General features: G+C 34.9%; 1 protein-coding gene and 1 pseudogene across 2 annotated transcripts; both read right to left on the reverse strand.

The window, feature by feature from the left end:
- Nucleotides 1–595: 595 nt before the first annotated feature.
- LOC143612328 (guanine nucleotide exchange factor SPIKE 1-like) lies at nt 596–10,749 on the reverse strand (annotated as a pseudogene). The gene is made up of 29 exons (XR_013149927.1): nt 10,502–10,749; nt 10,194–10,356; nt 10,012–10,100; nt 9,826–9,938; nt 9,699–9,754; nt 9,497–9,594; nt 9,267–9,404; nt 8,870–9,181; nt 8,563–8,805; nt 8,296–8,463; nt 7,986–8,221; nt 7,781–7,850; nt 7,518–7,680; nt 7,211–7,318; nt 7,088–7,125; nt 6,873–7,014; nt 6,654–6,780; nt 6,336–6,529; nt 6,087–6,217; nt 5,909–5,984; nt 5,703–5,813; nt 5,430–5,612; nt 5,201–5,344; nt 4,961–5,134; nt 4,523–4,870; nt 4,028–4,360; nt 3,766–3,947; nt 2,220–3,194; nt 596–915 (listed from the first exon to the last, which is right to left on the reverse strand). The product of XR_013149927.1 is annotated as a guanine nucleotide exchange factor SPIKE 1-like (transcript).
- A 2,973-nt stretch (nt 10,750–13,722) lies between these two features.
- On the reverse strand, nt 13,723–18,607 carry LOC143612318 (uncharacterized). The gene is made up of 12 exons (XM_077086336.1): nt 18,595–18,607; nt 17,686–17,809; nt 16,499–16,581; nt 16,312–16,387; nt 16,155–16,222; nt 15,297–15,381; nt 14,898–15,016; nt 14,729–14,812; nt 14,507–14,653; nt 14,266–14,374; nt 14,047–14,166; nt 13,723–13,865 (listed from the first exon to the last, which is right to left on the reverse strand). Exons 2-12 carry the CDS (start codon nt 17,771–17,773, stop codon nt 13,792–13,794), a joined length of 1,053 nt encoding a protein of 350 aa, XP_076942451.1. The 5' UTR covers nt 17,774–17,809; nt 18,595–18,607; the 3' UTR covers nt 13,723–13,791.
- Between the last annotated feature and the right edge of the window lie 1,253 nt (nt 18,608–19,860).

The raw sequence follows: 19,860 nt of genomic DNA on the forward strand, positions 1-19,860 counted from the left end.
CATTTACCCATTTATACGGGAGTAGACCCTCACACTCGCTGCCCTATACAAGCATATACCGTCAACTTACATCACATCAATTGGGATCAGGTAGGGTGTTTAACATCTTTCAATCACAATCATGGAATAATCAAAGCAATGTTGACGCGAAATCTAACAATCTTGGCCATCAAATTATGTTTATTGTAATCAAACCATAGCTTATCTAATATCAAAATAAGTTTAGACACGTATGCTCTCCATAAGACTACAACTTGTGAAATTTAAAATTATACTTATTTGATTAAGACTGCTTAACTAGAAGGCAGTTATAATAACTTTGTTTTTTTTTTTTTCAAAAACCTTACATGATAGGCCGATGGAATATTAAATATAAAAATAATAGCAATAAAGAATGAGTTGAAAAAAAAATACCAATGAATGATTGAATGATTCCAAGATTCCCCAACAAACTAAACTCACAAATGAAGCAAGCCAAGTTAGAATATTTCTTAAAGCAATTAAAAAATATAATTACAAGATGTCCTATTCAAAAAAAACCAAGAAACCTAAAAAAAACAAACATTATCATTTATCAACCATGGTACATCAACAAATGACTAAATATGCAAACAGGCAAACCACCAAACCAGCTATGAACTTGATACAAATGCAATACAATCAAAGCTCTGAAAGAATTGCGGGAATGTAATGTGACAACTCAGCAGTGAGCGACTGAAAACCGTTGACCAGTTGCGTGTGGAAATCTTGATCTTCATCTCCAATAAGTCTAAAATGCACTCGTATAGCACGCTTGCAAACGGCCATGAATTCAAGAAGAGCAGCAATCAGTTGCCGCAGCTCCTGTGACCTAAGTCTTGTTGCAGGCTCCCCTGATAAGAATGCTGTGCACACACTAAGTACTCCACTGTTCACCTACACAAACATATTAGTTCATTGGTTAGACGTTTACAGGTGGCGATGCCAACCCATTGCCTTATGAGATTTGAGTTATGCTTTATCATAAATGGGTTAATCAGGTTGAAAGCTGCTTGTAGTAATAACTAACACATTTATTAATTGTTAACTATTGATAATTAAAAAATGTCAAAAAAGTGTTTGTGGTTCCCCTCCCCTCAACTTGCCAAACGGGTTGAAAGTTGGCACGAGTGTATTTTAAATGCATACCTCTTAAATCATATTATTCAAGAAACCATATTATTATTGTAATAAAATATTTCTTATAACCATATATACCACACTAACTATTTATTAAATAATAGCATAATAAAGTGTTTAGCCGATATAAATATTTGCCGGTTGACACAAACACAACCCGCAAATTTATATAAAATAGTCATATTTCAGTTATAATTATTATACTGATTTCTTTTTTGACTTCAAAATTTTGCCATAAAATACTCAACAATTTAGTGTTTTGACATAAGACAGCTTTTAAAAGAATTAAAAAAATAAACAGGTCAAATGGGGGGGTGAGGTTATTCTACGAAGGGGTACAAAAATAAGAAGGGGGACAACAATTGTGTCTTTTTTCCTTGACATTGTGTCTTTTTTTCTTGATATTGTATTGTATTACTCGACACTATGTTATATTTTATTCGGCATTGTGTTATATTTTGCGATCTATTGTGTCTTTTCATATTTATCATTATCATTGTGTTTTTTTTTGTTTATTTTCGCCACTGTGTCTTTTTTCTCGGCATTGTGTCTTTTCGTCGTTTTGTTTTTGGAACGGGAATGACGGTGGAAACGTTTTAGTTTTTTAAAATTTTTCTTTTTTTATTTATATTTGAGTTATGACTTTTTTTAAGGGTTTTTTTTTGGCCACAAATCCTTCTCACTTCTCATTTTTGTCTCCCTTTGTATTTTAACTTTTCCCGTCAAATGGGTCAATCCCGAAACCCGACAGGTTGACACAAACACAACCCTTTTAAATAAACGTTTTCACTGTTCCAACCCGAGCCTGTTTATACTAAACCCAAACCCACAAAATTCATGTTAGGTCCGTGTCGTGTTAGAAATTTACACCCATAGGTCAATCCAACCGACCCGACCAATACAAAAAGCACCCATTTTGACCCGAACATGTTTTTAAGCTGTTACACAACCTGCCCACAAACCCATTTTGCAACCTAAATTCAGACATTCACGCAAAACTAAAAAGTTATTCTCAGAACATGAACGGAATAGAAAAACTGTTTAAAGTAATAAAAACTCACTTGAACTGCAACAGACCCCTGAAGTATCCTCTGTAAACTCTGGAGCCGTGGAAGCTGATCACCATCAGAGCTATGCGGCTCTTCAAGCTCATTCCTTAACGCAGCAGTTCGGGTCTCAATCATACCAATAGCATTCTCCACAGGTGAAAACTCAAGCGACTCAGATTTAGTAACCAAAAGCCGGTTCACTAAAGCAAGAAACGACCCCTCGGTTTGAACCACAGTCCATCTTTTCCACTGGTCTTCCAACCCACGTTGAGTCTTACCATTTTTAGTAAACGGAGTATCAAATAAGAACCGGTCAAACACACGAGCCCGAACCGAACCAGTCGAAAGAGAAAAAATCCTCTCCCTTCTGCTTCCCAAATCCTCATCTTCCATAACCGGATCAATGGCCGTGATTTGCAGATAGCACACACCAGGCTCCAATTCATCGGCTTTTACTTGTCGGGAGTCAGGAATTATATGCAACGGGTGATTACCGTCCATTCTTAACTCATATATGTGACTAAGCTTTTCCATTATGTCACCTAACCTTACATCACGAGGCTCTCGGTATACATACTCCTTTTTATCAAGTTTCCCGAATTTTTCACCGTAAAATCCGACACGATAATATGTGGCGTCTGTGAACGGAATCGGGCTTGATTCTTGTTCCAAGATTGATTCATAAACATTAGTTAACATACTATGGCATTTGGATAGGAGTCCAAAAGATCTTCGGCTTTTATAAACGGGGATCACGAGTTCCAAAATGGACCCAGAAAAATGAAATAATTCGGCTTGAGAGAAAAGCTTATTTGCCAGCTGTAAATATTTAACAGCCGAATCAACGGTCAGTTTTGAAGCACCGTACCCTTCAACTTCTGCTGCTGATGTCTCAGATGTGAACTCAGTGCTGACCATCGGACATATTTTGCGGAGCGCGGTCACATGATTATTGCTCCAGATTCCATCATTTCTGCTTAAAAGAGCCTGCACAAACATTTACATGGCATAAATTTTAAAAGGATCCTAGTGCATTTTGGATAAATCATATATGCCCTTACAAATTTAATAAGCGACCATTTTACCCTTATTTTTCTAAAACCTTAAAATTACATATATGGCCATCTTTAACTGCAAACTTTATATTTACCCATTTTTAGCTTAAATATTTTTACCCATTTTTAACTTAAAATTTTCTTTATTTTTAACCATAAACAATAGTTTTCTTAAAATATTAGATTGCTTACCGTTCAATTATCATGTGATTATACATTTATACCTGGTTTGATTATCTGATTCGAGCATACAGATTCGATTGCTCGATTATCTGCCGTCAAGAGAGGGTTTGCTTGCTTATAGTCAATGTGGATCAAAATCCAAACTGAAAATAGGATTTAAAACAATGTAATGGAAAGGGGTAGAATGGTCACTAAGTAAAAAATCATTAAATTTGAGTATGTATTATATTTTTAGTTTTGGCTGGGTAAATTTGAAAATTTGTAAGTTTGTAAAGGTATTAAATATAATTAAATAATTAACTCTTTTAAAAATTATTAACCTGCATTACAACACCAGCAACAGCAACCGCACATTGCGCAGCTTCAGCCCATGATTGCATTTCCTGATGTGCATCACATAAATGCAGTAACCACATTGAAGATCTGACACCGGAGCAAATGCCATTGCTAGTTTATAAAAACTTTCTGCAGCAGTATATCTATCTATGTTCATAAGAGATCCATGTGGTACATCAACCAACAAATAAAATAAAAGTATAATCAGAATCTTGAAGAATCATGTAAAAGAATCTTGAGACTTACCAAAAGTTCATGTTCCAGGCTGGCATCAAGAGCAAGAAGAAGGCTATTGGATAAAAATTTGACTTCTGACCATGACCACCGGCTTTCAGTTGACCCTTCTGGAATGTCAACAAGTGAAGTTTCTGGAAGCCCGCATTCTTTCAGTAAGGTTTGACTTTTGGTTTCATCTGCCATTTCTTGTAGTGATTTTCTAAGACGTCGTGCTTCACCACTTTCTTCAAGGGTTCCATCAGACTTCATTTGAGTTACTTGGACGTCTGACATCAGCTCTGATATTGTAATTGTAAGCATGGCCCTTAATCTTGCTGTTTGTGTAAAGTGAGAGAAAGAACTCTGCCAAAAGTAAATGACAGTTGGTGGTAACTGAATTCACAAACTGAAATAAATGAGTTTGACCCATAAACATTATTTAACTAATGTCTTAAGTATGATTACAATAATAATGTTTTAATAATAATAATAATTATAATAACAAAACAAACGGCGTACACATACCCTGACAAGGATCTGCAACCCAATCACAGCTCGTTTCCTGATATTTTCATTACGGAAAACAGCAAGTCTAAGAAGATGAAAAGCGATTTGCTTTAAGAAACGGTCATTTTCCCTTGCCATTAATGTTGACCCATGAAGCTGAAAAACACTGTTGACCACTGGAAGTAATGAGTTCCAGAACGCCAATGATTGACTTCGCGCGAAAATACTCGTAAATATAGATGTAATGCAATCCAGCTTTCCATAATCAGTTGTAATACTATGTGACGCAGCAGCTTTAGAAAACTTCTCAGTTATTTCCAGGATTTGAAGACTGATAGCAGCACTAAGGTTTTCTTCCCAAAGTTCCTGAACAAAAGAAAATCATAATCATCTATAATTGACATAAGTTTTACCATAATTACCAAACTACCACAATATGTGTTTCATTTAACATACAAGTTTTTGCCTTAAAACTGGATGTAGGGATTCCCGGAGAGCTTGACTTGAAGCTCCTATTCTAGAAGATTGAGCTTGAGCCAAAGCTTCTCTTAAGGAAAACGGTTGACTCAGTGAGCTCAGCTGTGAGTTGACTCTCTGCCACAAATACCCGTTCTCAGATGCACCTTGTGGCTGCAATTAATGTTCTTTTAGGTCATTTTATTATACAAATTGAAAAGATAATATAACAATGCACACCCTAATTTCTTGGCGAGATGCTTCAGATAGATACTGATTAATGGCAGGTGACAACCTGTCAGAATATTTTGGGGACATAGGTGTATCAGCAATTGGGCTCCTAGAACTGCCACCAATAAGCATGCTATCAACACTTTTTTTGTGCTGCATTTGTGAGATAGTATCTCAAAAGTGTCACAATATGTTAACCTATAAAATCTGTACATAAGTTTAGGTAGCATGAAATAACCTCAAAAAGAATTAAGCAATCTTCTAGTAGTTTGAAAAACAGTCTTGTTCGAGCAACATTTTGCTGCCAGGCTTTTACAAGTGACACGTCATCGAGGTTACGTAGTATTTGTAAAACTACAATTAGCACTTCACGTTTTTCAACAGCACTCAGGTTATAAAATACTGGCATTTCATCCAGTATCTGCAAAAACAAGAAAGTAAAATTGCTAAATTAAAATGTGATTGTAATAAAATCTTAAACATATAAAAGGGATTCAACCATCCTAATTACCTGTCCCACAAGTGGAAAATATAACTGGGCAATATATAATTTATCCTCTGGCTTCTGGTAACGAGAATCAAAATCATGCTTGCATAAGAGAACTACCAAAATCCTAGCTGCCTAATAACAGAAAAAAGAAAAAAAATGAGGGGCAGCAGTAATTTACTGAAAATTATATATACATACAAAAGAAAATATTATTAATTTATACTCACTTTTGCCCGCTGAGATAAATCATCATGATCCCATGTTAGAAACAGTTCTTGAATTAAGACAGATGAAAGGTAGTTTCTGTAATAAAAGCATATTTAATAAATAACCAAATAATTATGCATGATAAACAAACAAAGATATATAATAGACACACACACTCAGGCACACACACACACACACCTGTCAGAAGGATCCCGCCCAGGCATTTCAACAAACAGATCATGACCACAGATGATTTGTAGAAAGGCAAACTTGCAATCATGCAAAACGGACTGACAAACACCAGAGAACTTATCAAGGTATAAGGACACCTGCAATGAGCAGAATCAATATGGCAAGTGAAGTGTTTGATGTTTGGAAACTAATATAAAATAGCAGCAAATACTTTAACTATGCGCAATTAAGATAAATGAAGAGTAGTAAACCTACCAATTCAAAAACTTGGCGTGGCTCAATGGTTGACAAAAGATCATAACAAAAGAAAGCCAAACTGCTATTTAAATGTTTTGCTAAAGCTAGCCCCCGTTTACAACGCTCATGCACTTCTGTCAAAAGGCAATCATAGAATTGCATAATGCACCTAAAAACACTTTCTTTTAACTGCATTGGTGGGATATCTTCACCTGCCAAACAAAAGTAAATTACTAATCAGATTAGGTTTCAAATGCCATTGACCTAACAAAAAGTAAATTACTAATCAGATTAGGTTTCAAATGCCATTGACCTAACTATAAGTGAAAATAATACCTAGAGGCAGATTATGATACATCAGTCGAGTCTGTTCTAATGCCATTGACCTGACAATTAATTCAAGGAAAAACCAAGCCATTGAGAGTACATCATCATATACTGGTCCAACTCGATAACCTTTGGCCTACAATGAAAATAAATAAACAAATTAATTAAAAAAGATCTTTGGCTCCAAAAACCTATGATAATTGATAAATATATAAATAAAGCATTCACCTTGCTACGAGCTAGACTTCCCCACACAGTTGACAAACCAGGATATAATGGAGTTTGTTGACCACCAAAATAATCAAAAGCATAATCCACATAGTTGACCAAAAATATATTTCTATCAGCTTCATCAACCGATTCTTGTACCCTATGGAAAAAGATATGCACCATTGTAAATTAATGAACAAAAAACATATCTTAATCATAATGTCTTTACATACCGTGTCAAGATATTAACCATAGCTCTGAAAGTAGCAACCTGTCAGAAGACAAAAAAATAAACCTGGATCAAATACAAATGGTAAATTAATGTTTAATAAATTGGCGAAAATATACTCACTCACCTGGAGAGTTTCTCCACCATTGCCAATAAGATGGAGAAGCATATTCAATATTGGGTGAAGAAACTGTAGCAGTGCAGTCGAATCAACATTTTTCAAACTATTGATTGCCTGAAAAGGAAGTTGAAATACTGAATGAAATAACAGATTGACCAGAAACGTCTTTATACATACATACCAAACTAATATACCCCTTAAATACATTGGGTTAGAGGTCTATATCCACATAATGTAATATTACCCTATTACAGATGGTAGCAATAACCGAAAGAAATAGATGAACTAACATTAAAAATAAATTAAAGACTACCTCAAGGAGTTCAGAACCCCAAGGTGGGCTTGTGCGAAGAGTGTGTCTATCATATTCAAGAAAAAAAATCCCGTATACGCTCACTAACAGGGTACAATGATGAACATAGTCGTAACCGTAAGCGAAAGACACTTTTTCCATCTTCCAAGTAATCCAACCTCTCCTATACCAAGTTATAGAGGGGTAATACGTAAATTAACAATAATGGTATAAATTGTAAGGTATAGAGGGTAATTCGGTAATTTAACAAAAAGATGGCATACCTTGCTACTGTCTTGAAGATAGTGTGGAACCAGCTCTTTCATGATTGGTAGAGAAATATCAGATCTTAACCTACACAAGTTGGTTTAAAGAGTTACAATTAATATGACAAATAACATTGCAACTATTATATAACATATAGCTATATAAGAACAAATACAAATACACAAACTGCTGTTTTGTTTCTAACTGTATGTAAAATCTTACTGAGCATGTGCTGATAACGGAAGAGCTGCATATCCAATAATTACTGGTTTGGGGGCTTCTAATTTTGTTTGAAGGTCAACATGAAAAAAAGTGAACAAAAGGTGATGTTGTGGAGTCCACATAGAAGGAAGTGAAACTTTCAATTCATCATGATAGCAAGCCACCCTACTTCCAGGAGCAACTTGTGTGTGGGCCCATTTTTGTAGAGATACACCTGGCTCCCTTGAATGCATTGCCTGTTAAATGAAACCAGATTTTAGTTTTGCACCCAAAAAAAAAACTATTGTAAAATATGCTGCATGTTCACCACCTCTAGTACCAGCTTTCTGATATCAGCATCGTCCATTCTAAGCTCAGTTCTCATAAACAAATTCCTTTTTCGGCTTAAACTGACGGTCAACGGGTAGACATAAAGACAATGGAAAAGCTCTGAAAATGGCTCGTTTCTTATCATTGTGCGAAAGTCAAAAGCTTGAATCTGTGAAGTTCAGGGTAATATAAATAATAATCAAAGAAAAGCATAAGAATCAAATGGCATCTAATTTAAACACAACAAAAACAAAAAGGTCAAACTTACATCATTAGTAGTCACATCTGCATGTCTTGTTGCACCAGAACCGTTTAGTGGTTCCTTATGTCTATCTGAATGGATGTTGCACCACTCATTAACGGTTGAATCAGTTCGTCAATCCCCGTGATCATGTTCATTGGTCAAACTTCCATCTGAAGCATTGTCATATTCGGTGTTAGCAGCTTGAATCTTTTTTATTTCCAATCGTAGCACGCCTTTCACAGGCTTATGAACCTTCCGTTTGGGATCCTGAAAAATAAACAATTATAAATACATAACCAACTTGTTCCATAATATAATCATGTTTGTTTACCAGGAGTGAATCCTCAGTATAGCTCTCTTTGACTTTATTTAGGTTTGACACTTCAACCACAACAGAATTGCCATTCGAATAACCCGTTTGACCATTTAATGTGACTTTTGTAACTGGTTCAGAAACACCCTCTTGCAAACTAGCTCCCGATAAACTATCAGCAAGTGGGCTGCTAGGTGAAGCGGACCCACCTGAAGCCAAACCATTGTTGCTTTCAAATAATGGAATAATTGCCCAAGAGAATGATTCTCTGTAAGGCATCATTCTAGACCAAACTTGTAGCTTTTGCTTTTCTCTCTCAGTCAAGTGAACCTATATCATATAGTGAAACATCAATAACCATTTTTATCATGTTTATTAATCATATGCCACAGTTATTAATAGTGCTGTTACATACTGGTTCTTTGCGTGAATAAACAGATGGAGTCACTCCGCCTTCTTCAGTTGCACACTTCTCTAATTGTATAAACAGGCAAACAGATGATGACGGAGCGTCTAGATAAAATAATCCACGAGATTCTGATGAACTACCAGCCTGGATAAATAATGGTAGCATTAAAGTTCTTCATACGATTGCAGTTTTGCATATAATTAACCTTAAAGTGAGGCAATATTATTGGAGCATACATCCTGCATTTCAGATGGAAGAACACGAAAAATGAAGTCTTCTGACAGCTTTTCCCTTTTATCTTTATTGTACAATGATATAGTACCATAAAACGGCTCTACAAGAGAAATTTAACCGTAATCAGATATATATATATATATATCCATACACACGCAAACTAATTTCATAAAAACAGTATACACAAATTAGAAGAACCTTTACCGACTAATCCAGCTTGAAATGACAAAGAAAGAACTTTTACAGAAATCTTCAAGCCACTACAGACACGAAAACCATATTAGAACAAATAAGTAGATATGTGTGTTTCTAAATTACTGAAGATCTAAACCTTGAAGACTGTGGCATATTAGATTCCGGAAGTGTTTGACCAAATATCATTGACCTCTCGTTTTCCCAGTCAAATACTGGTTCATAAGCAGGCAGAGGGGATTCACCATAGTGCTGAGTAAAGATTTCCAATTCAATAACCAAAGTTATCCTAATTCATACATATGAATATAAATAAAAAGATAACCTCTGTAAGTTGTCGGCCTGAGGTGCTAGGTACATCATCATCACTGTTGTCATCAATCTTATCTTGTCGAGCATTAGCAAGGTGCATTTCTAGTTAAAAAGCAAGAATAAGGTAAACACAGTTGATAAAAACTCTTTTTTTTGTTCACATTACACATATAATACTCTGTCCACACGTATTACCTGTTTCAATATCAGTATCAGGCCCTTCAAATATCTGTTTTTGAAAGGATATGCTGCCAACACTTTCATAATGTCCATACTTGTTTTCATCTTTTATCCAATCAGTTTTGTAGCATTGAAAAAGTTCATTTAGATGTGGCGACTGCTCTAAATTTTCATCAAGCTGCAAATAAGCATATATTTCATGAGCAATACAGTTCTGAATATCCATTAATTAATTATTCATGCCACACATTTATACTGGAACACGGGCCACCTTAACATCCTTAATAACGAATAATAATATAAAATTGATAGTAGCAGCATACCGATGAGTCAATATTCAAATTTTCAGCGACTGACTGGCGGGACTTTCTTCTAAAACGGTGGCCATTAGATGACATGTTCTTTGTCCTGGAATAAGAACACACACCCAAAAAAATCCACATGGTTATTAATGTTTAATATTCTTTTTGTACTCGAAAGGGCAAAAATGTTTGTAAACCTTAGAAGAGAACAAAGATCACACTACAATAACATGACTGAAAAAGGGTAATAAAATTGAGATTATGATGAGGTGCTACATCAATATATAACGTCTAGAAATACATAAAATTCTCAAAGCCAAAAACCTACAAAACAAAATGCGCCGTCTCACTTAAACTCCGCCAACTGATTCATCATTAAATAAGAAAGCGAGAATGTTTTCCTATAATACATAACTTTTTAAGTTTTTATTTCTTATAGCGTGCTCCATTCATGTCATTGTCGTCAACGTCAACGGTAAGCAGTTCCGTAATAACATCATAGCTGTAATCATATCTATTTCCTCACCTCCAACTTCCATTTTTGGCATAGTTGGTACAGAAACAAACAAATTCATGTATTAGCTACATAGACATTATGTGCAAATCTGAAACAACTTCCAAAATCTAGAGCAAGTATGCTACACTCTATACCCTAACATGCATTAACCCTAACATCAAGCCTCGGAATAGGAAAAAAAAAGGAACTAGTTGATAAAGCAGCAGAAATGAAGCCAAACCAAGTCAATGAATGAATGAATTAAAGAAGTGAAGTTGTGAAAGCGCATTCATATTGATAATGTTTGAAGTTAGGTTTTGAATGTTGCGGTGGATCTGAATTATTTGCATTCGTAAAATGCTGCAGTTGAAGGACTGACTGACCGACCTAAGGCAAACGAGTGCAAATTGAAGTGTTATTCAGACCACTCTGTGGAATGAACCACTGCAACTATAAACCATAAAGCTAGTAGCAGTAGCAGACTAGCAGTAGATTAATTGGAGGATGCTTAAAGCTTCATTCGTCATTCCATTCAAAAGTGGGAGTGGATATGGAAGTGGAGGTTGGTAATTATTATTATTTTTATTTATTATTATTATTATTATTATTAAATTAAATGTAATGATGATGACGGTGGTGCTGGTGATTGTGTAATCAAAGGGTTAAATTGTTTTTAGGTTTTTTTAGGTCAGATTGTGAAATAAAAATTTAGCTTAAGAGAGTTCTGGGTAAAATAATAGGTGAGGAAAAAACCATCACCGCCACTTCATCACTTCACTCATCGATAAAAACCCACCACCACCGCTACACCCACCGGCAAAAACCCACCACCTCCACTCGCGGCCAGGTGGAGTGGTAGTGGTGTTGGGTTTTTGCCGGTGGGTGTAGCGGTGGTGGTGGGTTTTTGTCGGCGGGTGGAGTGGTGGAGGTGGGTTTTTGCCGGTAGGTGGGATAGTGGTGTTTTTTGAGGTGGGTTTTTGCCGGTGGTGGTGACGGTGGCCGGAAAGTGGGTTTTATGTTCATGGCCGGAAGAAAACAAAGATGAAGATTGTCATGTGTTTTATGTCAAAAGACTAAATTTACTTGAAATTCATATGAGAAGATGAATTTCAAAAAACACAACAATCAACTTTTTTTTGAAATCTCACGGGAGAGATGAAAACAAGTTCAAAATTCACGTGGGAGATGATTTTAGAGGAGATGCTTTTCAAACTAAATATATCTGGTCCGATTTATTTGAAGGAAAAACCCATCTGGTAGATAAGGGATGAGACACTTGTAATTATATTAGTGGCCGGCCAAATCCATCGTTTATATTACAATGTCACGGATCTGATAGTTTTCATGAGATGATTTTTGGAACTTGTTATTTTCTAGGACTAATTTGGTACGCTGTTGTTTTTATCAATAACCTTTCCTTTTCTTTCTACTTCGGTTTGCTCAGCAACACCACAACTCTGGCTTGCATTTTCGGAATTTGAAATGGTGAAAGCCCCATGTGATTCAGTTTGGCTATATCAGTTTACACATGGCATGCGAATTTGTGCCTCGTTGGTCAAAGGTCTTGTGACTTTTTTAGAAAGCAGCCATTCATTTTTTTTATATTGTTATAATGTAAAAGCGACAAGTACTTAACTATGTTTTAATCAATGCATGAAATGCATACTTGCGTGCCAGTGTCAGTGTCAGACGAAGCAAAACTAGTCTAGAAGTTATCCTGTTAAATCATGTTATGCCATCTCTTTTTTGTGTACAGAGTGCAAAACAATAAAATTTAGTCATGTCATTGATGTGTGTCGTATGAGACATTTGGTATTTATAATAATATATAATAGATTAAGGTCATGTGTGAGTATATTCGATATCCAACAATTTCTTAGTTATAAATAAAGATACAACTATATAGAGTAAAATTTCACATGTAGCAGGTTAGTAGAGAACTATAAGAGACCACAAAACATTAGTACACACTATCAATAAGATGTGGTTGATGAAGAAAGAGATACGGTTATCCAGCTACATGCAATGCATTATGTACCATAATTATTGTTTAATAGGTAAACGTCGGGTATTAAAACTAGGAATTTTTAAAACTAATACTTAAGACTTTAAGTGTCAGGTGTTAAAACTAGGGATTTTTACATATTTCCCCTTCCTAAATCTTTGAAAGTACGTTGTTCCTAATCCGATTATGTTTATATGAAGTTCAAAAAAGGAAACTACAGACAAACCCCCTTTATATTAAACCCTTACTAACATCCATACAAACGTTTTTTGGCTTTTTTTTTCAATTTTGAGGTCGTTTTCTACCGTTGACGTGTTTGTCAAAGTCCAATATAAACGAAAATCTTCTTATACTTGAATGACATGTAAATGTGATCGAACTAATTCTCCACCAAAAAATAAATAAATAAATAAATCATGCATTCCGAAAAAATCCACCATGGCGGTCAATGAACGCTGAAGCATTGGCGATGCTCTAAACTTCTCAGTTATTTATGCATTCAAACACCCTCTATACATACAAAATAGACGTTGCAGATGGATTGGTTCGCTGTATTAGGTAACAAGATAAAAAGGGTCAAACGAGACATCAGTTCAGTTGACTCGTCAATTGTTACATCGGAGGTCATGCTTAACCGCAAATAAAAATTTAATATGTTAAACCAACAGGTTTCTAGTTAAATATTACATCCACCAATAAATTATGGCTTAACAAAAAGACACCAAGTACTAAAAATAATAAAAACATAATAATAACACGCATTTAGTTGGGTAAAATCGCATCAAATTTTCCCAGCTAGTCCGAGAAATTCTACCGCATTGACCGCCTAGGGGTCTGTGTTGTCACTGCCTCCAGAAATCTAAACATCCATCGGTCAAGCATTCCTGTCAAAGACGGCCCCAGAATAATAAACATATTTGTATAATTTAAAAACACGTAAAACATATTTATCTTGTTTATGGGTCATCCATGATTAAATCCACATAAGTTGAGAGTTATTGATGATAATAATTTATCGGTAAGTAGAAGTAAAGACAATATATATGCTTAAGAGTTAAAACAAACCTGTTAAAGCAAATGTACCACCGAGCACTGCGCATAACCGAGTTATGAAGTGAAGAAAACTATGTCGCTCTTCTTTGATTGTAACAGTAATTGGTGAAAGATCATATAAAAAGTAAACCGCTGAATCACATAAAAAAAAGTAATTAACACCTTGCTTTAAAAAATCATTTTAATCATGGTACCATAATGAGCAAATAATAATCTATTTCAGAAACAAACCTGGCCATGTCCTGTCATATTCATTCATTGGGGAAAAGTACTCGGTTACAGAGAACTGATTGGTCGGTAAGACTTCTTTTGATATGTATTTATACTCGGTCGGAACAATCTATAACATGCAAAATAAACATCAAATTATGATATGAAAAGAACTTTCTACTAGACTTTTACTGTCAAATGACAATAATTTTAACTTTATAATCGAAAGGGTATTTTCAGGAAAATGCACATGTAAACTAACCTTTATGTAATATTTAAATGTCCCACTTGAACCACGGAGAATTCTGTTAGTATCATCAAGAGGATTATGAAGTCCAGGATACTTTGGCCCAAAAGACAAATCATGAATCACATGGCTGACATTAACATGTGTAGCTCCTTCAAAGATCTGCAGAAACCGAGCACGGATTAAATATTTAAATAATAATTTATAAAGTAGACACAAATGTCATGCGTTACTTACCATTTGTGCAACAAAAATATTTAAACCATGAACTGAAATATGGAAGTTTCCAGCAACTCTTTGAACATCCAACACTCCATAAACCTAATTCAGTTAAAGAGAATGTTAAGTTTACTAATAATAATATAAACAATGTATCAATAAAAGTTACAAAACTGGGAGCACATACCCGGCACCCTTCCCCATTAGCCAAGGCTTGCTTGACGTTCTTGACCATATTTTCAGACTCATCATCAAATTTATCCAGATGAACTTTTTTGTCTGAATCATGATGATCTGTCTCGTTTCCTGGTCAAACTAATATGTAAGAAGCATGCTCTTAAAAATGAACAGTTTTGATATGCAATTGGTTCAGTCATGTCTTTTCTAAGATAGAATCATTTAGTTTAGTTATTTAAACAATAACTGATAAGATGTTAAGAGACTACCATGCAATGCCCTAAAAACAATTAACATAGAGGTATTCACTCCATAAGTATATGCATACTATAAAAATAACCAAAAAGAACAATGAACCTACTCAAATTATTCAATAAATACAGAGATGATAATCGGAGAAGCAAATTACCATGCTTATGAGATGTATGCCCCTTTTCAACAAGATCAGATAGATACTCTGTCCCAATGATCACGCCTTCTCTACTCAATCGAAGCTGCAGTAACTCTTAGCCGTTAAAAAAACAACAATGTATCAAGAATGACAAGTGAGATAAAAATGAACTCAACTAAACGAAGCATTTATCTTAAACTAATAATGGTAGCTGAAATGATTTTATAATATGTTCACGTAACAAGTAAAAGAACAGAACAATATTTTATTAACTAACAAGTAACAACAGATTTGCAGAAAGTGTTCATCTAATCTATATATTGTCTCCAGATATGTGAATACTTAACAACTAACAAGTAAATATAATGTTTGAAATTTAAGGCAACATGATCAAAATTATTATTAGTATGGGGCTGCAAACAAAAGGTTTTACCAGAGAGAAGAAAACAAATTCTTAATGTTCAAGCAAACATTCGTTTTGGTTAGTCTCTTTTATTCCTTTCTCATATTGCATATTTCAAGGTATAATTTTATAGCGTGATAACAATTGAAGGTGCATGCCCATAATGAAAATGCAAAACGGAGTGAGATGTAGAATATCTACGGAATCACAAGTTAAATCATATTACTAGAATGAATTTCAAGATGTTGCATATGCACATCATATTGAAAGTTGTATTGATCTAGTTAATGACATGGATTACACTGTCGCAATATCATGGAGACCGTAGCTTATGTAGAATATCTATGGAATCACAATTTAAATCATGTTACTAGAATGAATTTCAAGATGCTGCATATGTACATAATATTAAAAATTGTATTGATCTAGTTAACGACATGGGTTACATTGTCACAATATCATGGAGACCATACCTTCCATATATTTGTATCCAAATCCACTTCGTGTTTGCCAGACATATCAATAGCATCTACACTCAAAACTGACCAAACAACAAATGTGAAAAACAGAGAAGAATGCTAATTATGTGAAACTAAAGATAAAAGTCAAATTGACTACAAAATTGCTAACCTTGACAAGGTAAAGAAGGGAAGGACATATTTATATGTATCGGTAGTGTTTCTCCACGTTTCAGATCAACAGCCATCTGCCAACATGTTAATTTTAAGAATATACAAAACACATACTCTAATAAATTAACATTTGTGACCATTACAGCTGAATGATTATAGCAGGCTTAAAAGCCTAAAGGACTAACCTCATGAACCGTATATGTAGAAATGTAGTATGTTAGCTCATGCAAGAATAATGTTGCCATTATAAACAAACCTATGATAGAAACTAGACAAACAAAGAGGGTAAGAGATTAGAACAGAGGTTCTAATTACTGACACAAGTGATTAATGGTTAAAATACCAAGAACATATACCAAAACCAAACTCAATCAAGGTGTTTCTATGTCGTTTAGTTTTAGCATAGTAAAAAAGAATTATAAATGATCCTACTAATAAATTGTGTAGCTACCTTTTTGGTTCGAGAGTGCAGAACTAGAGAAACAAAGTGACTTGCTATGATAGAATGCATGAGCAAGTAAAATAACATTATTTCCAACTATTCCTCAAATTATAAATACCTCTTCTGTTTAATATATCCTACAAAAGTATTATCCTGGGCTTTATAAGTTTAAAATAATCATTCTCATATTCTTCTACATTTTTAGGAGTAATCACATGATATGAGTATATATAACAACTATACATGCATGCCCGGTATGACCACACACACAGCTATTAGTAGGGTCTGTGGAGGGTGTGATGAGGGCAAACCATACTTCTATCCTATCCTAGGGATAAAGTAACTGCTCTCTCTGAGACCCCCGGTTCCAAAAACCTTTTTTTTTCTTTTATTTTTTTATATATAATATAGAGTATAGTAATTCAGATAGCATAAAATGTAGCTAAAAGAATCATATCAAACACCCCCCTATGCACAACCATACAAAAGTACTAGCAATGGAAGTTGTAAACTACTGCTAACATATAATGACGACTGCACTACAAAGCAAAGAGAGTAAAAATAAGCACCAACCTTATGTACACACCTATACCTATGTACGCACCTATACACTCCCTTAAAAGGATCTTTACACCCAGACAGCAAGAAGGCAAGGCTAAGTCTAAGTCTTAGGCAAACAAAAATATAAGAAAATCCAAGGCCCCGAGAAAAATCTAAGACTTATCTATACACCCCCCCAAAAAAAAAAAAAAAAAAAAAAAACTCCACAACCCGGCCTCTCATACCAACCAATATTGCCCCCTTCGCTCACCAGGAGCTCAAGGCTCTTCTCTTAAAAGTGTTACAGCCATGGATGTGAAGATGTGTGGCCACACTCACTCCGACATCTTCATACAAAGATCAAGTAATATTCTTGTCAAAAAAACTTACCAACAGCACCAGATTGTGTTTTCTGTAATAAATGATCTTCGGCACGCGGAAACGCATCCAGATTCTTTATAACTTGTTTCATACCCATGATGTATTGATTTGTTTACAAAACCTTCACATGCACCTGCAATTTAGAAAACAATTGAAAAACCTTGCTTTAAAATTGAATTAAAACCAGCCATCATGCAATCGAATTACTCGGATTTTTCTTAGGAATGAGCATCTTTTACGAATTCCAGTACCTATTGAACACAATCGGTACCGGTATTCGCTTTTTCATGTTTTCGGTATCTATGTCATTCAGTATTTACCATAAAAATCGGTACATATGGTTTTACTGGTTTTCAGTATTGGTATTTTTCGGTACCAATTAAAGCAGCTAGCACCTAACACAAAGTATAACCTAATTTTCAATTGAGACCTAACTATTCATAACAAGATTACGGAGTCAATTAGTCATGTAAACATCAAAAGTACAAAATACCGGTTTACTCGTATTTAGGATAAGCATTTATTTTTACCAAACACATGTACCTATCGAACAGAATCAGTACCGGTATTCGTTTTCTAAGGTTTTCAGTACCACTAGATTTCCATACTTTCAACCGGTACCTGCGGTGGCATATGAATTTACTCGCTTTCTACATTACGGATCTCATCCCTACTTGGATTGGATTAAAGCAGTTAGCACCTAACACAGTGTGTGTATAACCTAATTTTCAATAGACGCCTAAAATTTCAATATGAATAACAATATTACGGGACGTAAACATAAAAATTGAATACTAATCTGGTTGTAAACGCAATCAGATCATAGAATTATAACAAATACAATACTATAGAAAGAGAGATTAAGGAATACGCGCTGACCTGCAAGGAGAAGAGAAATAGACCGCGCAGTGATCTGACCTAAAAACACGCGACCGGTGATGAATCCCAAGAGGATGGATGATGAGTTGCGAGATGGTGAAATTCTTGGCAATAGTTGGTATTGGTATAAAGTCCAATTGCTCAATGGGCCGTCTCTCGGGTCGGAACAGATTTGTGGGCTGTTAGAGGTGCACAAAATAACAGGTTCCGGAACCATGGTTACGACCTAGTATAGAATTTCTCCCCTGAGCCGTACCCGGAACCAGAACCAGCCGGAGCCACCGGAACCGGAAATACCCGGTAAAATATCCAACTATATCCAGAACCGGTTCCTAATCAGGAACGGATTCTGAAAATACCCGGTTTGTGCACCTCTATGCTGTATCAAATAAATTCTCTTTACGGGGTTGGCATCCATTTTTAGACCATGTGTTATAATCCGTGATCGTGAGCATAGACTTGGGACGTCACGAGAGACATTAGCTTTTAGTATTATATGCATGCTAAATACAAAGAAAAAACAAACAAAAACAAAGTGTTGGCCTTTTGGTTCAAATCATGTCCCTTCTTGCCCGGTTTTAAGTGCTTAATGGTGTGTTTTCATTTTTTCCCAAGTGAAGATTTAAATACTTATTTCCCCAATTGATTTGCATATATATTATAATAAGCTATATATGTGTAAAAGGAATTGCAAGAAAGGGAAAAGTGCGATTCCTTGGGTTCGAACCCGAATGCCTAGGAGATGGCTAGGGTTTCCTACCACTAGATTGTAGAATGCTATGGGTTAATGATACCATTTAATATAATAGATATTGGGCATATAACTTTTTTATATGGGTCTTAAAATTCAGGGGTTTGAAGCAATGATTTTTTTCAACATTAGGGTCGTTTGTTAAATGTGAGCCGATGATGATACTCTCATGACATGAATCGACATATTGTGATGTTGATTTGGTAGACATTGACATGTGGATTGGGTTTAGGGAAAGTGTATATGTGCTAGGATATGATCTAGTACTAGGTTAGTTTTAAATCAAGTTAAACCATAAATGTTGTTGTATATTGATTGTGTATAAAGATTTTGGAGATACATATATACACACTAAAAGCATGTAGTATAGCGATATCAAGGTATGTAGTAAAGATGTTACTTCCTACATGGTTGAGGGTGTTAGTTACATGGAGGATATTAGTGTATATTAGGAACAGATTTAGAGTGTGTATGAGTTGGTCATTTTGGGAAAAAAAATTAAAAAGAAATAAAATAATAAAAAAGATACATATACATATGGATATTATACATAA

This window comes from Bidens hawaiensis, unplaced genomic scaffold (genome assembly GCF_021521415.1).
Source record: "Bidens hawaiensis isolate Kalapana, Puna unplaced genomic scaffold, B.hawaiensis_p1.1 tig00034308_1, whole genome shotgun sequence".
In the NCBI taxonomy this organism is placed as follows: domain Eukaryota; kingdom Viridiplantae; phylum Streptophyta; class Magnoliopsida; order Asterales; family Asteraceae; genus Bidens; species Bidens hawaiensis.